This window comes from Pelodiscus sinensis, chromosome 4 (genome assembly GCF_049634645.1).
Source record: "Pelodiscus sinensis isolate JC-2024 chromosome 4, ASM4963464v1, whole genome shotgun sequence".
NCBI lineage: Eukaryota > Metazoa > Chordata > Testudines > Trionychidae > Pelodiscus > Pelodiscus sinensis.
In genome coordinates this window covers 125,166,789-125,193,026 of record NC_134714.1, presented here as the reverse complement: position 1 = coordinate 125,193,026, position 26,238 = coordinate 125,166,789, and the positions used below count along the sequence as shown (strand labels likewise).

The 26,238-nt window shown below is 51.0% G+C and overlaps 1 protein-coding gene across 1 annotated transcript; it reads right to left on the bottom strand.

Annotated features, from left to right (window-relative positions):
* Window positions 1–238: 238 nt before the first annotated feature.
* Window positions 239–25,545, bottom strand: LOC106732265 (uncharacterized). The gene is made up of 24 exons (XM_025187329.2): window positions 25,344–25,545; window positions 24,526–24,647; window positions 23,936–24,119; window positions 22,835–22,978; window positions 21,933–22,117; window positions 21,754–21,851; window positions 20,902–21,029; window positions 20,632–20,821; window positions 20,410–20,560; window positions 20,168–20,252; window positions 19,229–19,351; window positions 18,572–18,714; window positions 7,992–8,196; window positions 7,211–7,332; window positions 5,998–6,220; window positions 5,206–5,349; window positions 4,236–4,420; window positions 4,059–4,156; window positions 3,645–3,772; window positions 3,375–3,564; window positions 3,141–3,291; window positions 2,311–2,395; window positions 1,681–1,806; window positions 239–422 (listed from the first exon to the last, which is right to left on the bottom strand). Exons 1-24 carry the CDS (start codon window positions 25,528–25,530, stop codon window positions 259–261), a joined length of 3,561 nt encoding a protein of 1,186 aa, XP_025043114.2. The 5' UTR covers window positions 25,531–25,545; the 3' UTR covers window positions 239–258.
* Window positions 25,546–26,238: the final 693 nt, after the last annotated feature.

Sequence of the window (26,238 nt, the reverse complement as noted above, 5' to 3'; positions counted from 1 at the left end):
GGCTTTAGCCCTCCAGCTGACCTCAGGTAGGTTTGTTTCCATCCTAGACTCAGGGGATGGATGAGAAAGCTCTTATTGGCCCACCCAAGCAGGCTCTCCAGCTGCCTTTGACCACTGCAGATCCCAGGCAGGGCAAGGATAGAGCTTTATGCAGGAAGGGGAGGGCCCTCCTCTTCTGCAGGGATGGAGCCAGCCATCTGGCTCCATCTGCCTTCCAGACAAAGTCCACCACAAGCCATTATGCTGTTCATTCAATTTTTATTTTCCACCTTGGTTTGACAGTAAGTCACGATGGAGTCTTTGGGATCTTGAAACCCAGCCCTTTCTCCTGCAGAGCAGAGCCACAATGATGAGGGAAATGGCCACCCCCAGGGAGATCACAGCCAGAAGTAGAGAAGCCAGGTCCAGTCTGGAGGCAGGGTCTGTGGGAGGAAGAAGAAGGGTTGTTAAGGCAAGAGACCATGTGCCCACATCCATGGCAGTGCAGGCAGGACTAGGGATCCCTGCCCTAACATTATTGCTACCCATTAACAGTGTGTTGGCCTTCACCTCTTCCATGTGTTATTACACCTGATGAGCTCTGCTTGTCAGGCAAGCAACTGCATCAAGTCACTCTTTAGAGACAACCTCTGTTCTTTGCAGGATTCCATCAGAGGGCAGCACTGAGGCTATGTCTACACAGCAGCCTTATTTCAGAACAGCTGTAGATGCAGACTCTTGTTGCAATGACATGTTCAGAAGAACATCTTAAGACAGCAAGCTGGAGGACTTGCTCATACTCCTGTAACCCTCCAACTTCCCTTACTCATCCTACTATGAGGAAGACTGCTCCACCCCAAACTTCCTGCTATGTAAACAGCACCAAGAGAAGCTATTTCAACTTCAGTTACGCAACTGACATAGCTCGTCTCAGCTTTAGCCCTGCTGTGTAGGCATGCCCATAATGCCTACAATACACACCAGGGCTCAGTCCTGTAGAAGCTATTTTATGTTTAGCTAGAAGCCATCTTGTATATCAGAAACCATTTCAGCTTCTCTCAAGCACGTAGACCAGAGTGAACTTTGTCACCCCGTGAGAAGAGGCCTACAGGATGGGCTATTGGTATGTGTTAATTGGGCTGGTTGGGACAGGAGAAGTACTCCCTCGTACCTGTCTGCCATCTTGTTGATAAGGCTTTGTTTTTCCAAATTTAATTGAGGATTTCTGTAGTTGGATGCCCTGATGTCAGACTGTTTGGCTAAGGGTATAAAGATACTAGGATTGATTGTATTAGCAGCCTTACTGGGCCTGGCTCTGCTGTGACCACGTTTGGCTCATGCTGTGCTTTATTAATAAATAAAGCTGTTTGTTAGCTGCCTAAACACAGAGGAGTGTGTTTTTGCTTCGATAGTCCCTAGCTTGGAAATTAAGGGGTTCATGCCCCAGTTGGCTCTGCCTGGTTTTGGAGGATGGGTTGATTGTCTATCCCTCACCACTTTCGGGGGGTGGGGTATGTGGGGAGCAGGGAAGATGATTTCCAGGACTAAAATGTTGCTACAGCAGTCAACATGATCACCCCTTGCTCATCTGTGTACTATACATACTTGGGCCACACTTGGAGTAGCACTCCTATTAGTAGCCTTCAAGTCAATACTTCCCTCTAAGCAAGATAGTTAGCCAAGAAGGGCAGGACAACTCACCTGAGTAGACATAGACTTGCTCTCCATGTGGTCTAGGACTTTCCTGGAAGATCAGAGGTCCATGAGAACTCACTAGGTCCTGGGGCTCTCCTGTCCCATTGCCAATATGCAGAAACCGACGGCCTCCTAGAAGATGTAGAAGAGAGTTTGGGAGTCACCTCTACCTAGCTCTTCAATGGTAGGTGGAGGGTGCAGCATTTGATGAGGACACTGTAGACCCACTTGCCCAGATAAGTGGCTTCTGTTCAGTAGGTGTGGAGCAGTCCTGAGTGGGTCATTGGAGGATTGGGATCAGGCAGGAAGAAGCAATTTTAACCCATGTTAGAAATCTGCTCTAGGGATTCCAGTAGCCTATTACAGCTCCCATATAGGAAGGGTGTACTTACCAAGGAGGTGGCAGCGGCAAGATCCCAGACTAGATGGTCCCAGACTAGATGGTCCCACCCAATACAGAATGCACCAAGTCTACATGGGACCTGCTGAGTTCACACTGCACTGACTAATGGGACAGCTCGAGCTCTAGGCAACAAGCTCCGATGCACTCAGATAGGTCAGAAGTGGATTTGGGTGCCGAAACCTAGATGAAGGGCAGACCTTACTGCTAGTATGCTGGCAGCCATGGAGACTTACTTATAGCAGCCCCCGAGGGGCACCAGGTCCTGCAGGGCTCCAGCTGGGAGGGGTGGCAGGCAGAGGCACTGCAGAAGAGGTACACCTGAAATCCACACAAGTGAAAGTTGAGTTGAGTAGCTGAGCCAGCAGCTTGTCACCAGCTTCCCTGCACATAGCACCAAGGGAGGCAGCCTATGTGGGGTCTGTGGCTACAGGACAGCTAGTTGCTCTCACGTGGCTTAAATGGAGGACTCCTCTGCAGTAGGGCTTGTCTACTCCATTGGAAAGAGATTCTTCCAAAGAGACATTCCATCCAGCCAAGACCAGTAGATGAGCACAGTGAAGGTCCCAGACATGCACCTGAGCCATGGCATTGCTATGCAAGTTCTCAAATGTGACTAGCAAGGGGATATTCTGATCATGTTCCCCAGGAATTCTCAATCAGGTAGCTGGAGCTAGGACATAAAGCTGAGATGAATAGTGAGTAGCTGGGAGTTTCTGCATCTACAGCCTGGATCACAGGTAGAGGACAGTGTCCCTAAAGCAGTCATCATGCTCTGCCCTTTTGGGGAGTAAGGGTTACAAGTGTCAGACCCAAGAAACAGTCTAGAAGCATGATAGGCTAGGAACGTGTTCCCTTGGTCTTAGCCTGAGGCATGGGGATGGAAGGGAGGGATTTTCTTAAAGCCACCCCCTTGCACTGGGCTAGGGATTCATGTAGATCCAAGTTTCATAAGGGTGGGGACAGTGGTTTGTTTTGTACCCCTCCTCCCCCCACTGAGAGGAGCACACAGGGTAGAGATCATTGCCTGGCAGAAAGAGGACCCCTCCCACTCTAGAGGTCTCACCAGTCCATCAAGTGCCATCTGGGCGGCAGAGTCCACAAAGGCAAAGGTGGAGAGGACGAAGCGCTGGTGGTGGGTCGGGAAGGGCAGCTCAGAGGAAGCCGGGCCCATGGGCACGAGCTCGGTTCTGTAATTGTCTCCCAGGAACGGGCACCTGAGAGCCAGACACAAGAGAATGGTGGAACAAAAGCTTCTTTCCTCCTCCAAGCTGTTTCCCCTCCCATGCCAGCCACTCACCCGTCCACCAGGATGGGCCACTGCGGCTGCTCCAGGGGGTTCGCACTGGGGGTGGCCCAGCACTGGTGCAGAACCAGGACCAGGGTGGGGTCTGTTCTCTGCAGGATGCGAACCTCCACGTAGACAGGGTCCCTGAGCACCTTCAGCACAGGGTAGTCTCCCTCCTCAAGGTAGGATGTGTAGCTCAGGTCTGCAGGGGAGAGCAGAGCTGAGAGACTGGGGCCCTCCAGGGGCTGGGATCTCTGCCCTGGAGCGAGGGGGGCTGCCTACCTGTGGCAATGCGCAGCTCAAGGTGGAGGGGTCCTTCCTGGGTGACTGGAGCAGGTGAGGGGGACAGGAAGACCTGGACCTGCAGTGGCAGGAAGTCACTGGCATTGTAGATGCAGCGAGCATGGAGGCTGCAGAGGAGAGAGCAGAGGGAGGAGGTTGGGGCTGATGCTCAGTGAATTCAGACTGACCCAAGGCTGTGTCTGCCTGTGAGTTTTAGCACTGGAGACAAACAGGGTCAGGCCCAGTAAGTACCTGCAAGGGAGGCATTCAAAGCTGCTGGAAGGGCTGAGGCCCGGGTAACCCCAACGGAGGAAGTCACAACATCTCCCTATTCAATGAAGCAGCCTATTGCCTTCCCCTTCAGATACGGGGAAGGTTGGAATCATTTCTCCCACACTAGCCAGGCCAACTCACATGAAGGTGCTGTCCCGGGTGATGGAGCCATCTGGCCCAGTCCGGATGTCAATGCCAGAGACCAGCTGGTTCTCATAGATCAGTTTATCCCCGATCACCTGGCAGGTTAGACATGGGGTAAATTAGTTCCAAGGCCCTTAGCAGAGCTCTCACTCTGGAGTCCTGGGGGCTTCTCACCTGAGCTGTGGTGCCACACTGCATGAGGGGAAAGTGGAAGATCACAAAAGCCTCGGTCTTCCTGATGGGCTCACACCCAGTCTGGGCGTAGGCTAGCCGGACACTGTCCAGAACGATGGGGTGGGCAGACATGTCCCTGGAGACCACCAGAACAAAGTGACCATCCAGGAGGCACTGAACAGTGACTGCAAGACAGGGGAGCAGGTTAAGTACAGAGGACATAGGACAATTGCTCCTTAGTGTTCCAGATCTAGCATCCTGGATCCCACCCTACTTGATATGGAGATTATGAAATACTAATGCATATTTTGAGATTCAAGCTTCTGCTCTATAAGGCAAGAGCCAGCAGAGCACCAAAGACAGGTTCTGGGCCCAACTAACCCACAATGTAAACCCCCGGAGCTAGAAAATTGGGTTCCTCTGCTAGTCAAATAGCAGCAGATGTCTCTTATAAGATCCCCCCTACACATACTGTTTCTCATCCTCAGCTCTAGCAAAGGCAGATCTGTTCTCTGGCTGCTTTTGAGAAAGATCAGAGGAGAGAGAGACTGAGTTAGTGCCAGTCATACACTCTGGAAAGTAACTGCAGCCTTGAGTTAAGGGCACATTCCAGTAGTTTCCACTGGAGAATCCTTGAGCAGCAGCTAACAGCCAGCTTAGACTCCCATGTGATTAAGTGCTGACCCATCTCGCTAGCAGCTAAAGCAACACTTCAAACATTTAAAGTGTTGCTGTGGCAGCACTGTAAACTGGAAGTATGGTGACAGCACCAGGAGCTCTTCCAACACACTGTTTAAATCCACCACTACATGGGGGTGGGATAGGAGGGGTTTATGCTCACATCCCTGAATGAGAAAGTTGCAGGGCAGCAAGCAGTGTGGACATGGCCTAAGAACGTGTTGTCTTAGGAAGCCTGACTGTGCTCAGGGATCCCTGCCTCCATGAGCCAACACGAGGGCAGGTCTCTTACCTGTGTTGCCATAGTAGCAGGGAGTCGTTGGGTCCGTCTCATCGTAACAGCAGCCAGCCTGTGCACAAGCAGCGTGGCCGGGGGCATCTGCACAGGGGATCTTCCCAGTAACCACACGGCACTGCTCCGGTGTGAGATAGGCACCTAGGGCAAAATCCTTGGATGAACCATACAATTTAGCCATTTGTGCGCACCAATGTTCCAGCTGCCAAGTCATCTGCTGGTCCCCTAGCCCCTCAGATAGCCCTGCACTGCAGATCCCCAGTCATTCCAGTATCCTCACAGCACAACATGGCCGAGACCGGCCTCAAAAGGTGCAAGGTGTGGCTTGTCACTCAGCATTGAGCAGAAAGCCGTGACAATTTGCTGTGTGATATCACTGCTCTTTCCTACTGTCATGGGAGAAAAGCTGCATTGCTCAACTTGCATCCCTTCCCTTCTCCCCAGGGCCACTCCTGTGGAACGTAGCACCTGGGAGGAGACAAGCTGTGGAGCCGTCACACTTGCCCCTTGGGAGCCTAGTGCCCAGCAAGATCAGCCTTCCCCAGACAGCCCTCAGTATTGACCAGAGCATGCCACAAAGCTGTGGTGGCGATTTACAGCGCCTGAGGCTCTGGCTGATGCAGTAGCCATGGCAGCTGGAAACCCTGGCCCTTTTGAATTGCCAGGGACAGGAGAGGCCTACTGTCCTAGGGACCGGTCAGTGGGCCTGGAGAGATGGAACAGTTCCATTGAAAGCTGCCACAGTAGATCATGCATTCTCCAATGGGAAACTACACTGGCCTGACCTACCTATGTTGCTGGGCTGTGGCACGGGCCCCGGGCGCACCAGGCTGGGCTGCGGCACGGGCCCCGGGCGCACCAGGCCGGGCTGCGGCACGGCACGCATGGTCTCCTCTGGGCTTAAGTCACGTTCAGTGGGCTTGGGGCAGATCATGTTCACATAATAGGCAGCGGCGACAGTCCCGGTGCTCTGTAGCTCCTCCACTCGGACCCTCAGGTGATGACGACCATCCTGCAATGGAGACTCCAGTTAGTCTATGCCATGCCAGAATGCGGACCACATAGGTGCTAAGCATAGATCCCCTTGCCTTATAGGCAGCAAGCTGTATGAGTGCAGGCACCATGGGCCCACCAATATTTCAGAAGTGGGTTTGGCTCCACCTTTGTTTCAATTTATCTTCAGCTCGGTCCTGTCCATAGGATGAACTGGGATAACTGCTCAGGGGGGAGCTGTGCATCAGGGGAACACAGGGTTGAGGGCAGTCTGGATGGGCTGGGGAAGGAAGGGTCCTGGCACCAGCAGCATTAAGTGACCCACCACTAGCCTCCCCCACTAACTCACACCCTGCCTCTTTCCAGCTGTCACCCTCTCTGGGATGCTGGGAGTCGGTAGAGCATGGCAGCCCGAGCTTTTGCCAGTGTCTCTGTTAACTGCCCAGGCCACCCTGGACCTCACAGCCTCCTGAAGCACAGACACCCTCCCCACCCCCCCTCCAAGCATAGAGCTTGGGGCAATTGCCCTCCCCCCACATCCAGTCTATGGTTTCTGCTTGGACCAGGCCTGTCAACAGAAGGTGGGGAAGGGATTAATTCTCTCCAGGGCACAGCTATTAAAGAGTCCCAGAGCTCCCAGGCCTCACTGCTGCTACTGCAGCAGCTGGAGCATCAGGCCCCTCTGGACTTGTGCTAGTGCTGGAGCGCCCCTCCACATGACTTTTGACCGGGGGGGGCCCCCCCCAGCACCACAGTCTGGGCTACACTAAGGACTGTCTGTTCTTGGCACCACCCCTTCCACAGCACAGAGCTGCTCCCTTCACCCTGCCCCAGGGCCTGTGGTGATGGTGGGCCCGGCTGGCTTGGACACATTCTGGGTACTACCACAAATCATACAAGCTTGGTGCCCAGGCCCATCTGCACAGGCTGTGGGGCAGCAGGCATGGCACTGACTACAGACTGTGTAGCGGCTCAGGTACACTGGGGTGAGGCATGCCATCTCCCTCACCTTATGTTGCACATGGCAGCCAGCATAGCCAGCCGAGAAGATCACTGCTCCCTGCTCGCCAGAGGTGATCCAATGGAGACAAATGGAGCAGTTGGTAACTTCGAAGGGCGTCCCAAACTCATCTGTGGAGGGAGTTGCACATCATGGGTAAAGGGAGGAGTAAAGCCCTTGCTGAAGCTTGGCTAAGTGTGGAACGTGACCGTGGTTTGTCACATCCTTCAGTTTGAGTGGCGTTTTAACATACTAGCGAGCAGCTCAGAAGTGTGGCCTCCAGCCAGGAGCCCTGAAAGTGACCAGACCATCCCACACAGGTGCAGGACAATGAGCTAATAGCTCACAGATGACACAGGATTCAGGTGCCTGGAGCCCCAGGGGGCTGAACAAGAGCCAAGCTGGAGATAAAAAGGCCATGCCAAAACATGATTGTTCTCCTTTCCCCCTGGCCACACACACACACTCCATTTCCTCTGTGACCTAAGGGGTGGGGACAGCAGAGGGTAATCAGGCTGTTGGAAAGACTTCACTAGCAAGATCCAACTGTTAGGGCTCTCCCAGGTACAAAAGATACAGACTCATTTCCAGTGAAGTAAAGATTTGAGGGTAGCAGCCAGGCCACCAAGGGGCACTGGAGTAGAAACTTTGAAAATAGAAAAGGTTCCCCCCACATTGTTTCCATAATACATTTCCAGGGGAGCCCCCATAAAATCCCTCTTGCACATCTAAGGGGGCAGACAAATAGGAGCTTCTTAAGTTTCTAAGAAGCCACCAGGCAGCTACTTACCCACAACTTTGAAGCGGACAGGGCGGCCCTGCCGAGGAAAGACCAGCAGCTGCATCCCATAGTCACCACACTCATACTCATACCCATGCTGCAAGACAGTGAAACTGACCCTGCGGAACTCCCCCTGTCCCAGGGCTGATCCCAGGAACCAGAGCAGCAGTAAGCCCCCAAAAGACCAACAGCCCCACCCCATGGCTGAAAAGAGCTAAGAAAGAAGCCCTACCCAGCAGCTACTTCTCATAGCTAGGGAAGCTGTGGGACCTGGCTTTGTAGGGTGAGTGGAGGGGAGTGAACCAGATGAGCAGAGAGGCTGCACCTGGGCACTGCTAGCTGCTGTGGAGGGGCCGGGTGAAAAGTGCAAAGCTCAGGTGAAAGGGGAATGGAACCATTTCGGCCCTAAGCCTCCCTCCGCCCCATTGAATCTTCCTGTTATGCTACACTTTAGGAATTCTCAGGATTTTATTGCATGTCCCATGGTAACTGATGTTTTACTTCAAGCCCCAGCTCCTGGAAACAAGGGACTAGCTGAGCACCTCAGCATGCATTCAAACTAAAAGTAAGTTTCCTGTCCTCAGAGATGCAGAGAGAAGCTCAAAGACAAGGCACAAGTGCATGGATGTCCCAGCTGCTGCTGGAACAGTTCACCTGGAGAGTAGCAGCCTTGTAATCTGAGGGCTCTAGTCAGTGTCTCCTACTGAGTTGCAGGAAGCAGGTGGGTGCAAGGTCTTGCCTGCTGTGCAGGTGGGCATGGTATTGAGTGAGACCCTACCACGGGGTTAGGTTATTGAACCATGGGAGTGGACACACGGAAATGCAGTGTGCCAACTGGGAAAAGCCCCAGATTGCAAGAGACGTTTAGCACTCACTCCGTTTAGGAGATGAAGAAGTGGCTCTAGTGCACGAGTACTGGGGCAACCAGTGGTCCCAATTTGAGAGACAGCCCTGAGATTTGGAGCTTTGCCTTATACAGGAGTCTATGTCCACCCAGCCTTGTCCAGATTGTTCATACGTGCTGTCTGGCCGCCCATACAAGTACATGCACAGGGAGAAAAGATTGGCTGTTAAAGGGCTCTTTGATGGAGTGGAGAAAGGGAGAACACGAGCCAGCAGCGGGAAGCTGGAGCCAGCCCAATCCAGAGGTAGCATGTAGAGTATGCTAGGAAAGGCTGGGCCTCTGCAAACAGCCCCACATGGCCCCACACACTCTCTGCCCTGAGGCCCCCTCCTGCTGCTGCTACTGGACCCCTGCGTAGGCAAGCAGGTTGCTCCTCTTCTGGAAAGTCAGCTGGGGCTGGAGCGAGGATGGCTAGAACTTGCGGTGGCTGGGGCCAGCCAGAACTAGGGGGGCCCTGGTGCTGGGACCACACCACCCAGTGCTCCGGGGCTGAGGGAGGTGAGTTATGTGGTGCCTGCCCATTGTACTGACGCTGGAGGGGCATGAGCACCCAGTGCTCTGCACCTGGGGTGCGGCCACATTCTGTCTCCCTGGTGCTTTGGGGCTGGAGGTACTTGGGAGACCTCAGGCTGGGGTGCTGGCCTTTGAGGGGGCAGAGGACTATGAGGGATGGGGCCTCAAGTGGAAGGGGTGGGCCAGGCCAGGGAGTCGCCTCTCTGAGCTTATGGTTCACCCCCCACTTCCCATGGAAATATAAGGCAGACGTAAGGCAGACATTTTAACAGCGCAAGCTGTTTGGAACAAACAGCCAGTGGGAAGTGGTAGATTCTCCATCAGGCTATGTCTACACCAGAAATGCTGCAGCTGCAGTAGATCTCAATCCACCCCTTGGAGAGGTGGTAACACGGATGATGGAAGAGTTTCTCCAGTGAGCTCACGGCGTCTACGCTGGGAGATGAGTTGGATTAACTACATCTCTCAGGGGGGTTCACTTTTCACAGCCCTGAGGGAAACCCCGAGGCTGCCCTGACTCTCTAGTGTAGACCAGCCTGCAGGTGACCTGACTGAAAGATGCTTTACCCAGACAGATGTTATTGGGCTCCGTGCAGAGTAATGGGGGGACACTCTGCCATACTAAAGAGCTCCGGCTCTGGCGCAGGGCCCCCAAGTGCCAGGCACTATGCCAATATAACAGAACATTGATTTAGGGCCCGTCTCTAGAAAAGGGAAGAAGGAGAATCTGGGGCGCTACAGACCAGGCAGCCTCTCTTCAGTCCCCAGAAAAATCATGGCGGGGATCCTCAAGGAATCCATTTTGAAGTACTTGGAAGAGAGGCAAGCGATCAGGAACAGTCAACACGGATTCACCAAGGGCAAGCCATGCCTGACCATCCTGATTGCCTTCTATGGCAAGGTAACCTGGATATCAGTCAACATTGTGCCCTTGTAGTCAAGAGGGCTAACTGTATATTGGGTTGCATTAGTAGGAGCATGCCAGCAAATCTAAGAAAGTGATGATTCCCCTTCATTTGGCACTGGTGAGGCTACATCTGGAGTAGTGCATTCAATTCTGCCCCTCTCCCCCTTATAGAAAGAATGTAGACACAATGGAGAGAGTTCAGTGGAGGGCAACAAAAATTATTAGGGCCCTGGAGCACATGATTTATGAGGGGAGGCAGAAGAATTTGGGTTTATTTAGTCTACAGAAGAGGGGGATTTGATAGCAGCCTTCAATTGCCTGAAGGGGGGTTCCAAAGAGGATGGAGAGAGGCTGCTCTCAAGTTGCACTGGGAGAGGTCTAGGTTGGATATTAGGGAAAACTATTTCCCTAGGAGGGTGGTGAAGCACTGGAATGGGTTATCTAGGGAGGTGGTGGAATCTCCATCCCTAGAAGTTTTTAAGTCATAGAATCATAGAATACTAGGACTGGAAGGGACCTCGAGAGGTCATCGGGTCCAGTCCCCTGCCCTCATGGCAGGACCAAACTGTCTAGACCATCCCTGATAGACATTTATCTAACCTACTCTTAAATATCTCCAGAGATGGGGATTCCACAACCTCCCTGGGCAATTTATTCCAGTGTTTGACCACCCTGACAGGAAGTTTTTCCTTATGTCCAACCTAAACCTCCCTTGCTGCAGTTTAAGTCCCAGCTTGACAAAGCCCTGGCTGGGATGATGTAGTTGGGATTGGTCCTGCTTTGAGCAGGAGGCTGGACTCGATGACCTCCTGAGGTTTCTTCCAGCCCTGTGATTCTAACACAAAAAGGTGCAGGTTTAAAACCCTTTTATGAAAACCAAAGCTGACCGTCTACTGCGTTCACAAGACTCCAGGAACTGGCGTTATAGGAAAAGCACCACGTATCACATCGTTGGCAAGAACCTGAGGAGGGTTGGTAATGGTTTCTCTGCTTCTTCCATGTTCCCCACACCCAGGGAGAGGCAGGATAAAGGGAGGCCCTGAAGGTGAGGTAATGGGTCGGGTTTAAGTCCCGGCCACTATGGGAGCAGCAGGATAAGGGATTCCCTGAATGTATAGTAGTAGGGTGGATTCTGGTATGACCCCTGGGGAGGTCAGGGTGGTGGGTTCAAGTCTCCCTCCACATCCAGGAAGAAGTGGGATAAAGGGTGCCCTGAAGGTGGGGTGGTGGAACGGATTCAAGTCCTAGCCATGCTGGGAGAGGCTGGATAAGGGAGTCCCTGAAGGTGGGGTGGGCTCTGGTGTGGCCTAGGGTGCTTGCCTGAAAGGTAGATAAAATTTACTTGAAGATGCTTTATCTTTGCAGCAGAGAAGGTGCGAAGAGAAACTGCTCCTGAGACCGGGGAGTTGAAAGTGGGACCCTGAGCCTGAGGCTAGCAGGTGCCAGACAAGCCTCCCCCACATGTCTGCTAGTGCCCATAACTCTGACCTCCTGCAGCATCTGTTGCTAATCTGGTCCCACTGCTCAGTACCCCCTTTGCCCTGTACATCAATCTCTGGTTTGCAATTTTAAGTGTCCTTGCTTGGGCCCACACTGAGGTTTGATCTTCAAAGCAAAAAACTAAGGGTATGTCTACTCTCGTGGTTTCTTGCGCAATAAATATGCAAATGAGGCTAAGCGTGGAATATCGCTGAGCCTCATTTGCATACCTAATGAGCCACCATTTTTGCAGAAGAGGCTCTTGCACCAGAAGGAGCTGTCTACACTGCCCCTTCTTGCGCAAGAAAAACCCTCTTGCGCAACGCCATTATTCCTGAAAATAATCAGCGTAACGGCATTGTACAAGAGGGTTTTTCTTGCGCATGAAGGGGCAGTGTAGACAGCTCCTTCTGGCGCAAGAGCCTCTTCTGCAAAAATGGCGGCTCATTAGGTAGGCAAATGTGGCTCAGCAATATTCCATGCTTAGCCTCATTTGCATATTTCTTGCACAAGAAGCCGTGAGTGTAGACATAGCCCAAGAGTTTCTACTTCCCGAGCTAAAGGACTAGTTGCTGTAGCACGCTCATTAACCTCTCCCATGAGCCATCCATTAGAGAGCAACAGAGCCTCGTGCGTGTGACATGATCGTCTCTGTACCCAGGGTTGCCGAAAGGGAGGGCAGAAGGGACTGGTGCCAGCGTGCCTTGCCATTCAAAAGAGTCCGGGGTTCCATGCCTCTGCTACTACAGCAGCAATGGCTGGATCCCCGGGCCTTTATGTTGCCATGTAGAGAGAGACCGTCGCTGGGGGGTAGGGGGGGGGTCTGTGGTGGGTGGAAGGGGTGGACATGGTAGGGGCAGTGGGGGAGGAAGTGTTAACTGGTGGTTGTGAGGTATATGAAAGGTGATTTGGAGAGGAGCTGGAGGCGGTAGTTTTCCCAGATGAGAGAGAAGGAAACTAAGGCGAGTGTGGAGGAGGGTAGACTGCAGAGTAACCATAATCAGCCAGAGGTGAGCATGCAGAATGCGTGGATGTTCCTGAGGTAGCTTTGGCTTAGCCAGATCAAACAGCCGTACAGGCTACCCACTGGAGTAGTGCCTGAAGTCCTAGGTAATCTTGCAAGGTCCATGCTTCCACAGTGACCTGGAGTTCTTTTAACACAAAACTTTTGGTAACTACTCTCTTATGTGAGGAAGTCAATCAAGGGGGACACAACTGTCTGACTCATCGGTGGGTGGCACAAACAGGACAACACAAGCGCTTTCCCTTAAAGCTGGGCTTTGCTTAGTCTCAAGCACTTACATGGTTCTGCAGCAGGTTAGTAAAATACCTCCAATCCTCAATAAATTCCTCTAGCTGTGCGGCTCAAGTGACACACGTACAATCTTCCAACAGCCAGTCTGTTTGCTGGAGGGGATCACAAATAACTCCCAGGGAGAATCTCTGTAGAGGCCCACTACCCCAAACTTTCCCCCTTATTACAATAACGTATCAAAGAACTTGTTAAGCAAGCCCTTCCAAAAGTGAAACAAAAAGGATCCTTCTGATCATGAATTAGTGAGATGTGTGTTTTGTCCAGTATTTGCATGCCTTGAGGCATCAACCGACATCCCCAAGGACACCTATCGACAAGCTTCCTAAATGTGTATCTTATCAGGAAGGACATAGGGTCAAGTGGATTTTTGTGTGGCACCCAACCCCATCTCCCCCCACCGAACTGGGTCATGCTAAGGTTGCTGCCTAGGCCTATTGATGATATTAGCTTGGCTGCTTTTAGCAATAAACAGGAATAGTTCAGACAACTTCACTGCTTTGCTAAAAACTCTCCCCCTACAGAACTGCTGGTTCAACAAGCTTGACCAGGGCTGGGAAAACTTTTGTACTGAGGGCAAGGGATGCTCATGAAATTGGGGGGGGGGGGGGGGGCTCTGTCAGGGGTATTAGGAGTTTGGAGGATAGAGTAGTATGGGGGAGGGGGGAAGAGGAAGAAAGGGGGAGGAGAGAAAAGTTCTGGCTCCAGGCTGTGCTTATGCCCTTGAGCAGCTCCTGGAGGAATGTCTTCCTTTGGGCTGGCCTATAGGGTAGGGGGCAGTGCCTAGGGGCAGCCAGAGGACTCTATACACAGGGAAAGTGGGGGAGAGAAGAGATATGCTGTTACTTCCAGTAATTGTGCAGAGTCATGGCCTGTGGAGGGAGATGAGTCCTAGACCCTATTTCTCAGCAGAAGCTTGGCGGACTGGATTTAAAAACAAAAAACACCCCCACCCCCCTACACAAACACTGAAGATTTGCCTACCCTTGAACAAGAGCCAAGCTAGCTCCTGTGGCTGTGTGCTACAGCCATGTATAGGCTGTGTCTGTGATACTGAGGCTCAAGTCAACTGACTTAATACATCTCATGTGACTCTTTGCAGCACAAAAGTTAATGCAGACTGGTAATTCAAGTAAGGTGTTACTATCAGCAGGCCAACTGCAGAGGGTGGGGAGTTGCCCTAGGGCCTGAGTAATTCAGGGAATCCCCCCCACTTAGCCTGTTGGTTGCTGTGGGCTCCAGGCCCCTTTAAATTGGTGCGGGAGCGCCATGCAGAATGCTCTGGACAGTGCTTGGGTGTGTGGAGAAATATGGTCCAGGTAGCTCTGGAGGGCTGGCTGCCCACCCTCTCCCCCCACACACCTCCTGCTCAAGGTGATGCAGCCACCTCTCCCCAACTTTGCCCATGGGCCTGACCACTGTCTGCTTGCCTGTTTATCAGGATGCTTTGTTTAAAAAGCATTAGTTGATACGCACTTGGCCAGTCATTTCATTTAGACTTCTCACAGCAAAGTATGTCCCCTGTCATGCCAAGTATGATTATGTAGCATGTTAGAGTGAAACCATGGTTTCACACTACTGGGATGGTTGATTTGTCTCTTGACCTATAGACTTTAAGGTCAGAAGGGACAAGGCAGGCTACAGAATCTCACCCACCCACTGCTAGAATAATCCTCTCACCTAGATCTCAGATATTGAAGTCCTTGAAACAATGGTTCAAAGACCCCAAGATGCAGAGAATCCTCCCATTAGCGACCCATGCCCCATGCTACAGAGGAAGGCAAAAAACCTCCAGGGCCTCTGCCAATCGACCCTGGAGGAAAATTCCTTCCCGACCCCAAATATGGTGATCAGCTGAACCCTGAGCATGTGGGCAAGACTCACGAGCCAGACACCCAGAAAAAAGTTCTCTATAGCAACTCCTATCTTCCCACTGTGGAAGAAAACAAGCCTTCACTCTGCGTTGTGTTTAAGCAACAAGTAGCCAGAGGCAGTTTTATTACGAGCTGCAGCAAGGGAAAAACTGGTTCGGATGGGGGGGGGGGGGGGGGGGAGCCCCCCCCTCCAAGGCAGATCTTCAAATACAAGCAATTATGAAGCAGTTTATATACTGTCTATTTGATATAATAACAATAACAATTAGTCTCCTTCCTATTACTAACACCAATGGTTAACAGTTATTTAGTTCCACCCAGATGCTCCTTATCCCAAGGTCTCTGCCGGAGTCAGCATTCTATCCTTATCTCTGTATGGAGGCGAGAGGCAAAGGCAGCGTCTAATCACAGATCTCGCGTTGCCAGGCCACAGACTTAACCTGACTCTTGCTCTCTTGTTAACAAGACCAAAATGGCTGCACACAAATTCCCTTATTCCCTTTTCCTGCCTCCACACCACCATTGGCCTATTTACCACTGATAGTGAAAGGTCAATTAATTGCCAAGATCATGTTACCTCATCAAACCATCCCTGTCATAAGCCCATCTAGCTTTATCTTGAAGCCAGATAGTGGGGACAAAAGACCTACTTCCCTTGGAAGGCTGTTCTAGAACTTCACTCCTCTGATGGTTAGAAACCTTCGCCTAATTTTGAGTCTAAGCTTCCTAATAGCCAGCTTATATCCATTTGTTCTTGTGTTCACATTGGTATTGAGCTTAAATAATTGCTCTCCCTCCCTGGCATTTATCCCTCTAATATATTTAAAGAGTGCAATCATGTCCCCCCTCAGCCTTCTTTTGATTAATGTAAAGAAGCCAAGCTCCTTGAGTCTCCTTTCATAAGACAGGTTTTCCATTCCTTGGATCATCCTAGTGGTTCTTCTTTGTACCTGTTCCAGTTTGAATTCATCCTTCTTAAACATGGGAGCCCAGAACTGCACACAGTATTTCAAATGAGATCTCACCAATGCCTTTTAAAACAGCACTAACACTCCTTATCCCTACCAGAAATACCTCGCCTAATGCATCCCAAGACCGTATCAGCCTTTTTCACAGCCATGTCATAATGGCAGCTCATAGTCATCCTGTGATCAACCAGGACTCAGAGGTCCTTCGCTTCCGTTACTTCCAACGGATGTGTCCCCTGCTTATAACTAAAATTCTTGTTATTAATCCCTAAATGTATAACCTTACACTTCTCACTATTAAATTTCATCCTATTACTATTACTCTAATTTAGAAGATCATCCAGATCTTCCTGTATGATATCCTGATCTTTTTCTGAATTGGCAATAACTCCCAACTTTGTGTCATCCACAAACTTTATTAGCACACTCCCACTTTTAGTGCTGAGGTCAGTAATAAAAAGATTAAATAATAATGGTCCCAGAACTGATCCCTGAGGAACTCCGCTAGTAACCTCTCTCCAGCCTGACAGTTCACCTTTCAGTATGGAAAAAAGTGGCAGCCATTTTTATGCTAATGAAGTGGGGGAGATTTAAATCCCCACTTCATTAGCAGTTGCAACATGTCTAATTTACATCCCTTTTACAAAAGAGGGATGTAGTCTAGATGTAGCCCCTGAGTTTAGAGATTCGTTAACAATTTTTGCTAACGGACTTGCACTTTCATGTGCTAGTTCCTGTACTATTCTTGGATGAAGATTATCTGGACCCCCTGATTTACTCCCATTAAGATGTTCGAGTCTGGCTTCTACCTCAGACTTGGTAATATCTACCTCCACATCCTTATTCCCATTTGTTATGTTGCCATTATCCCTAAGCTCTTCATTAAATACTGAAGCAAAGTATTCATTTAGATATTGGGCCATGCCTAGATTATCCTTAACCTCCACTCCATCCTCAGTGATTAGCCATCCCGCTTCCTCTTTGTTTTCTTCCTATTTATATGGCTATAAAACCTTTTACTATTGGTTTTAATTCCCTTTGCAAGGTCCAACGCAACATGACTTTTAGCCTCTCACTTTGTCCCTACATGTTTGAACCTCAATAAGGTAGCTTTCTTTGCTGATCCCTCCCATCTTCCACTCCTTATATGCTTTTTCTTAATCACCTCCCTGAGATTCTTGCTCATCCAACTTGGTCTAACACATCTACCTATGCATTTTTTCCTCTTTCTTGGGATAAAGTTGCAGAAGCTATCAGAAGCCTGTAACTTAAAATAATCCCAGGCCTCCTCCACTTTTAGATCCATAAATTCTTTAGTCCAATCCACTTCCCTAATTTATTAAAATTAGCCCTTTTGAAACAAAAATAAATCCGAGACTAGGGTTTTTTATTTATCTTTCCATTTAGTTTGAACTGATTTATCTCCTGATCGCTTGAGCCAAGATTGTCTCCTACAACCATTTCTTCTATGAGGTCCTCGCTACTCTCCAAAACCAAATCTAAAGTGGCTTCCCCCCCTTGTTCATTCAACAACTACTTGATGAAGGAATTCATCAGCTATCACATCTAGGAAAATCTGAGCCCTATTATTACCAGTATTTGTTCTCCAGTCTGTATCTGGAAAGTTGAAGTCTCCCATGATTACACACAGTTTCCATTAGTATTTACTTCTTTAAAAACATTAAAGAGGTCTCTATCCATATCCAAATTAGATCCTGGTGGCCTATAGCACAACCCAAGCACTATCCCAGGGGAGGATCTAATAGTTTTCTTCCCCAATGTGATTTTTGCCTAGACAGACTGTCTTTTCCATTCTTTCACTTTAATTCTTTGCAATCTACCCCATCATTGATACACAATGCTACTCCACCACCTTTACTTCTCTTTCCTAAACAGTACATACCCTTCAATACCTGTACTCCAGTCATACCTAGTATTCCACCATGTTTGTTATTCCTATAATATCTGGTTTCACTTCCTGGACCAGTAGCTCTAGTTCCTCCACTGTTACCTAGGCTCCTCACATTGGTGTACAAACATCTTAATTTTTGCTGTTTCACCAGACTTCAGACCCACTGAAGTCTGTTCCATAGACAGTCCAGGGATCAATCTAAAGTGTCTAGAAGCAGAAGATTCAACTAGGATCTCCCCATAAGTTGGGAGGCAGGATGCCTAGAGTCTTGAAGCATCAAATTTTATAGTCACACCATGGGGAAGTCTCCACCACTCTCACCCCATAGAAACAAGCCTCAAAGCTGTAGTTACCAGACTTACCAAAAAAATCAATGAGAGCCAGGGACTAATGTGGAGCTTGTCAAGCTACCACAAGAGCCTGTTTATGCCCAGAGGGGACAAGTCAGAACTTTTTGGTTGAATGGCTCCCCTGTCATTGACTCCTCTCCTCCCCCCCGAAATAAGCCATCTGATTTACCTTGTCTAGTGCTAGCTTGCTGTCTTGTGCCATCTAAACAGGAGAGTAAGATGTGGACCATCTCTGCAAGGAGTTCTGTTCTACTGCTGAATTTGGGAAGTCAATGAGGCCTTGGCTCTCCCATTGGCCCCAAGTGCCTGCCATTCCTCCCCCAGAAGGACACATGCTACAAGACAAAAGTGCAATCCATTTTTTTTTTTATAGTGATCTGCCATGAAAGCTTTGGGACCTTGTCATCCAGCTGCTTCTCCTACAGAAGAGAGTCAGAACAATAAGGGAGACCACCACCACCACCGACAATATGGCCAGAAGTACCAGGGTCAGGTCCAGTCTGGAGACAGGGCCTACGGGAGGAGGAAGAGCAGTTAAGATAATCCTGATTTTTGTAGGGTCCAAAGGTTAGAGGTGACACTTGGGACTTCCCTACCCCAGTGGTGCAACCCCTGCCCTCATTAGTTTAGAGTCTACCAGAAAGATACTTGGGAGTGGTCAGCTAACTTATAGACCCTGAATCAGCACCCCCCCCCCCCCCCCCCCCCCCCCCCGAATTGCTGTCTCTGCCCTCTACTGGACAAGACAGACTCTACACTAGGAGCCAAGGAGGCTCAGGAACATACAAGTCACTAGCAAGATGCTATCATGGCTTTGAGTTCTCTTGTTCATGGCATCTATGACTGTTGGGTTATTTATATCCCTCTTTGGAGACTTGTCCACTCATGGGATGCACTTAGGTAGGGATGACATGACCCTTACCTAAGCTAATGCAGGGTAGCACTGCTTGATCAGCTGCATCTAGACCCAGGAACCTTTAACATGTTTAGATTGGCACTTGCTGTATTCCAGGCTACATCCACTCACCTTTGGTCTCATAGACTTGTTCTCTCCACAGCTTGGTGCCCTCCCCAAAGATCACAGGACCATGAGAACTCACCAGGTCCTGGGGCTCTCCTGTCCTATTGAGATCTAGGAACCGGCGGCCTCCTGGGAGAGGAAGTTAAGAGATTAGGCCCTCGGGTCATGTGGGTGCCCTGAGGAGGCAGGGTCACCATGAATCCTTGCAGCCCTCCTGATAGGTAGAATCATGGAACACTAGAACTGGAAGGAACCTCAAGAGATCAAGTCCAGTCCCCTGCCCTCACAGTAGGACCAAGCACCATCTTGACCCCCCCCCCCCCCCCAATATCTCCAGTGATTTCAGGTGTTGGTCTTCATAACTTGCTTGACATGTGGGAAAAGACAAGACGCAAGGCCATTTCATCTAGAGTTGCCCAATTGCTTCACCAAAAATACCAGACCCCCAAAAAGGGCACCAGGCTGCCGAAATGCATTTGCAGCCCCGTTAGTTGCCAGGCCACTTCCCCACCACATGTCTGTCGGGCACCGAGCCAGGAAAAGCAGAAGATACTGGACATTTTATAAGTCTGGCATTTTCCTCACTTTACTGCACCTTCTGTCCAAGTACCGGACTGTCCAGTTCAATACTGGACACCTGGCAACCCTAATTTCATTAGGAGTAGCAGACACTAGCAATCGCCTCTGGAGAGCTTAATGGAACATTGTCTCCTACACAGGGCAGTTGTAGGAGATTGACTCTTTACCAATGTTGCCCCTCAGACCCTAGCTAGCTCTGCAGTATGTGGTAGAGCTACATGAACAGCTGGATGGTGTTTGCTGCAGGATGCATGTAGCAGGACAGGCAGAGCTCTGGTCACTGAGGTACTCTGCTGTTTGGGCTGGGAGCTTATAGAAACCCGCATTTCAGGCCACTGGTACAAAGTGGCAGCCTTGGAGACTTACTTATAGCAGCTCCTGATGGGCACGTGGTCCGGCAGGGCTCCAGCTGGGAGGGGTGGCAGGCAGAGGCACTGCAGTAAATGTACACCTAAAATCCACGCAAGTGAGAATCGAGTGAGTGGCCATCCAGGGCTGCTGGGAGCCAGGAAGTGAATCCACAGCTACTCATTTGCTTCTTGAAGCTCTGCACCTGACTAAAATAGGAACTCCTGCCCCACCCCTTCTAGATCCAGGCCCCTTCTCACCAGTCCTTCAAGCACCATCTGGGCAGCAGAGTCCACAAAGGCAAAGGTGGAGAGGACGAAGCGCTGGTGGTGCATCAGGAAGGGCAGCTCAGAGGAGGCCGGGCCCATGGGCACAAGCTGGGTTCTGTAGTTGTCTCCCAGGAACGGGCACCTGGGAACAAGGGGGTAAGATTTAAGCAGGTTCCAAGAGCACCAATGATCCCTTCAACTCCAGCCACTCACGCGTCCACCAGGATGGGCCACTGCGGCTGCTCCAGGGGGTTTGCACTGGGGGTGGCCCAGCACTGGTGCAGAACCAGGACCAGGGCGGGGTCTGTTCTCTGCAGGATGCGAACCTCCACGTAGACAGGGTCCCTGAGCACCTTCAGCACAGGGTAGTCTCCCTCCTCAAGGTAGGATCTGTAGCTCAGGTCTGCAGGGGAGAGCAGAGCTGAGACACTGGATCCCTCCAGGGGCTGGGATCTCTGCCCTGGAGTGAGGGGGGCTGCCTACCTGTGGCAATGCGCAGCTCAAGGTGGAGGGGTCCTTCCTGGGTGACTGAAGCAGGTGAAGGGGGCATGAAGATCTGAACCTGCAGTGGCAGGAAGTCACTGGCATTGTAGATGCAGCGAGCATGGAGGCTGCAGAGGAGAGAGCAGAGGGAGGAGGTGGGGGTTGATGCTCACTGAATTCAGACTGAGCCAAGGCTGCGTCTGCCAGTGAGTTTATTAGTGCTGGAGATCAACAAGGTCAGCCCCCCTCCCTCCCAGCCAGTCTGCACTTGGATGGGACCACACTACTGCATCAACACCTCCAGAAACTCAGATGTTCTTCCCTGCTTAATCCCTGAGCTGTAGTTGTGCCTAGGCATGGCCACACGGGGGCCTTCTGAGTCAGGCCAGAAGTGCCTGTTCACATCCCTCTGGCAGGATCAAGTTGGCCACCAACTGTCATCCAAGTTTCTCCCTGCCAGCCCTGTAGCGAGTTACCCCTAGTCCTGTGGGGAGGGGAGACTGGCTGGGCCTACTTGTGGTCAATGGAGATTGCATAGCAAGCAGTATTATCTACCCCCACTAAGGAGAGGATTTTATTTTGTGTCTGAACTACACATGCATCCTTCGTGTCATAGGAAGGATCATCTCCCCTGCACCACACCTCAGAAGGTGACTTCAGTAACTGCATAATCATGACCCTACAGGATAAGAGGGCCCGGGGATGTCCAGGAGATGGTTCCCTCAACTCTGTTCCTATAGCAACGACTACTTCACCCAGGGAAAGTATCTGCTTCAGCCCTTCTCCCCACTTCCAGGGTGGAGGACTACTTACCACCACCGCTTTGCTTTTCAACAGAGCAGGCCAACTCACATGAAGGTGCTGTCCCGGGTGATGGAGCCATCTGGCCCAGTCTGGATGTCAATGCCAGAGACCAGCTGGTTCTCGTAGATCAGTTTGTCCCCAGTCACCTGGCAGATTAGACATGGGGTAAGCTAGCCCCCATAACCCTGAGCAGAGCTCACCCTGGCTTCCATTGGGCATCTCCCCACCTGAGCTGTGGTGCCGCACTGCATGAAGGGAAAGTGGAAGATCACAAAAGCCTCAGTCTTCCTGATGGGCTCACACCCAGTCTGGGCGTAGGCTAGCCGGACACTGTCCAGGATGATGGGGTGGGCAGACATGTCCCTGGAGACCACCAGAACAAAGTGACCATCCAGGAGGCACTGAGCAGTAACTGCAACACAAGGGAACAAGATTAAGTGTAGACACTCCTCATACAGGGGTGGAGCAAGTGTTCCATGCCACACTAACCTATAATTGATCGATTGGTGAGGGGTGGAGGAGTGCCATGAAGAGGCCTGGAAATCATGGCCTGTAGTGACCAAATTCTGAGTTTATAGATTTGAGGCTAGTCAAGTTATCCTTTTAACCTACTAAATGGCTAGATGGGGATTAGTATTTAAACTGGGTATAGATTCGCCAGGATAGTGAGTCATTGGAATGATTTGTCCATGGTCATGGAGAGTCCACCATCACTGAGAAGTCAGAACGTGATGTTTGCCAACAGATTTGCTCTAGGAATTTCTGTGTAGCACCATGGCCCCTGCTGGCTTTGGAATTTGTGAAATAGGGAAAGCCTATGGGAGAGAATGAGAACTCAGTAGCTGCACATTGATTGGATGTTCTTCTGCCACCACACATTTGGCGCTTGCTCTCAAGATTTGCATTGGCCAACCGGGCGCAGGAATCCCGTCAGGCGCAGGAATCCCGTCTCACACAATGGTGCCAGCTACAGCCCACAGGAAGAGGTACAGAGAAATTGTAGCCGAGCCTAGCTCGCTGTGTTAGTAGCCGATAGCGACCAAACATCTGAGAAGGATGGGGGTCTCCCCACGCTTTCCAGACTGACAGCTAAAGGCTCTATGAGCCAACACAAGGGCAGGTCTCCTACCTGTGTTGCCATAGTAGCAGGGAGTCGTTGGGTCCGTCTCATCATAACAGCAGCCAGCCTGCGCGCAAGCAGTGCGGCCGGGGGCATCTGCACAGGGGATCTTCCCAGCCGCCACCCGGCACTGCTCCTGCGTGAGATGGGCACCTAGGGTGGCAGCAGTGGATTAAGGAGAGCTGGAGATCCTCTGAAAGGATCTCAGCAGGCTCTTCCCCAGAGACTTGAGTATCTAGAGAGACCTCTGAATGAATAGCTGACCTCAACACCAGTCCAACCCTCCCCAAAGGGACTGCAAGAGCTCCCACACGGGCCCTCCTTACCAGATAACACTTATTCCCCCCCTGCAAGTTATAGCCTCAAGTCACATCTCATACAGCATAGTGCCCAGATCCCCACCCAGGCCTCCAGATGTAGCAGGTTGCTCTTCTTAGCATTAAGTCTGATACTAGGCTTAAAAATGTCACATACGAATTCAGGGTCTTGATAGGCTGCTGAGTGATAGGAGAGCTGCTGCCGCCCCCCCTCCCCCCCCAAACAAAAAACAAGACCACTCTACAGTGTTGACTCGACCCGAACCTATCACAGCCAGCAATTCTGGAGCAGGTTTTTCTAGCTAGCTCATGAAACAGAGCTGACGGCTACTCTGAGTTTTCCCTTATGTGCCACCCTTGCCCCAAAAGAGTCACCATCTCCCCATTCCCAACGGGGAAGAAGCTAGCAAAAAGGCTATTGGGGAAATAGTGGCCAAAGACATGTCCCTAACATCTGCTACCCACACTTTCTTCAGGGACACTGAACTTGCACTTACAAGTAAAATGGCTGCTATTCTGGTTTACTGAATGTCTAGCTGGATTTTGCCCCCATAAAACCCACACAGAATTGGGAAGGGAGGAAGAGCCCCCCCCAAAGCTCTGAGGAAAAAAAAAAAAAAGTCAGAAAGCACAGACACCCTCCCCCAGACTAAGTTTAGTGAAGCAACATTTGTACGCTAATCACATTTTAGAGTACATATTGTAGTGTTGCCAATACCAGCTCTAACATGGCAGCCACAAGCAAGAGATAAGTGCCGATTCCCTGAAGACCAACAATTTTGAGCACACACACCTATGTTGTGCGGCACGGGCCCCGGGCGCACCAGGCCGGGCTGCGGCACGGCACGCATGGTCTCCTCTGGGCTTAAGTCATGTTCAGTGGGCTTGGGGCAGATCATGTTCACATCATAGGCAGCAGCGACAGTCCCAGTGCTCTGCAGCTCCTCCACTTGAACCCTCAGGTGGTAACGGCTGTCCTGCAATGGCAGCACAATGATTAGCAAGACTGTTTGTGTGGTGGAGTAGCCATGGCTGCTCAGCCCATATGCATTGGCTAGGGTTGCCAGTTTTGGTTCAGCATATCCCTGGATAGTTCAGCACTTGACAGTATTTCATTACAACTAATCTTTAGTTCCCAGATATTCTAGGCAATCCAGTTAACAGCCCTGGCACAGGCTGCTGCGACAGCGGGTAGGAGGAATCTGCAGTCATTACAAAAGCCCAAGTACGTCAGCTGGACCTCCCCAAGAACAGAACAATCATGCATCCTAGGTCAGAGGCCAGAAACCTCTCCATGGTGATACATTGGATGTTAGAGTCAAGCGTTCAAGGCAGAAGTAGCCAAGATAGAGACATCAGAGCCTCTTGTGCCCACCCTCTCACCTTCCTGACCACATGACAGCCATTGTAGCCTGCTGAGAAGATCACAGCACCTTCCTCACCAGAGGTGACCCAGTGGAGGCAGATGGAGCAGTTGGTTACTTCAAAGGGAGTCCCAAACTCATCTGTGGAAGAAGCCACACTCAGGACAACCATCACCAGGGGGAAAGACAAGTTATGGCAGGCTCGTTCAGATGCATAGGAAGGCTGCAGGGCACGAAGCTGGGACTTATTCTACCAGGGATGTCTTTGGGTTACATCGAACTCCCCAAACTCAGCTTGGCAAATAAAGATCTAGTTCCTCTTAAAACTATCAAGGAGCATGGACAAGCCCTGAATCCCAGCAGCACAAGGGCTGTCTTGCAGCAGCAATATTAGCAGCTACTGCAGCCGACTATGCATGTCCCAAAGCAGGGAAGTCTCAGGAAGCCAAGCCAGAGTTGGGAGACTTACCTGCATGGGGAGACACATTCACAAGCTTTTGAGATTACTTACCGGGTCAAGCCTTCATCTTACAAGGAGAGGCTCTACTTGAAGCAGCTGGATAACACCTACAGTACCCCCACCCTTCCCCAGTCCCAGCAACACCAGCTAGGGGTTCAGGACTGCAGCTAAGCCAGACAGCTGTAAGACACACTGAAAGATTAGCACCCCCAATGACAGAGCAAGGCACTGCACATGCTGGGAGAGAGCTGCACACAAGAGACAGGAGAAATAGCAATAGCCTCAGAACCCCTCCCATGTGTGTGTGTTTGAGAGGGAGCCTGAGCACAGATGGAAGTGGGTTTGGCTGCTTATTAAGCAGCCAGGAAGCCACTTACCTACAACTTTGAAGCGGACAGTGCGGCCCTGGCTGGGAAAGACCAGCAGCTGCATCCCATAGTCTCCACACTCATACTCATGCTGCAAGACAGAGGAACTAACCCTGCGGAAGTCCCTCTGCCCCAGGGTTGTCCCCAGGCACCAAAGCAGCACTAAGCCCACAAAGGACCTATAGCCCCATCCCATGGCTGGCAGAACTAAGGAAGATGCCCTACCCAAGAGGCCCTTCTCATAGCTAGGGAAGCTGGGGAACTGGGGCTTTGAAGGATGAGCAGAGAGGAGTGGGCGGCGTGTGAACCAGGTGAGCAGAGGGGCTGCACCTGGGGAGCGGCTGGCTGCTGCTGAGGGGCCGGGTGAAAAGTGCAAAGCTGAGGGTGAAAGAGAACCATAGCCATTGAATCCCCCAAATGAAAACAAACTAAAGTCTCTCCCAGTTACTCCTACTGTTATATCTTCCTTTTGGGATGCCCCCTGGCTGTCCCCTCTCCTGCTCTGGCTTTCTCTCTCTCTCCCTGCCTGACTCCCACTTTTCTCTCTCACATGGGAGGGAAAGGGGGACTCATTCCAGTATTCATTTGCTTCCCAGTGGGTGAGGAGGAACTAAAGAAACTGCTACTGAGAGGGACTAATTTGGAGTTCTGCTCTGAGCAAGGCCTAGTGCCCATCGCTTCCAGTCATTATCCATCCTAGCCTGTGCCCTCTGCTATTGCCGTGAGAGCCATTCCTGGCCTGTGACCAATTCTGCAGTACACACAGGAATGGGGCAGCACACTAGCCGCAGTTCAGTACAGTGACTTTTGGGGGCAGCCAGGTCTGGCAGTGGGTCACTATGGCCTGAATATGAATGTGGCTCTGCCACAGATTTTGTGTATCCTTGGGCACATCACTCGACTG

Bases quoted from the DNA above. Each gene is read 5' to 3' on its own strand.
- LOC106732265 (XM_025187329.2), bottom strand. From the start codon at position 25,530: ATGGGATGGGGCTATAGGTCCTTTGTGGGCTTAGTGCTGCTTTGGTGC. The intron at 21,852-21,932 runs GTGGGGAGATGC...CTAATCTGCCAG, and splicing joins AGTGCGGCACCACAGCTCAG to GTGACTGGGGACAAACTGAT. The intron at 20,561-20,631 runs GTGAGTGGCTGG...CCTTGTTCCCAG, and splicing joins TGGCCCATCCTGGTGGACGC to GTGCCCGTTCCTGGGAGACA.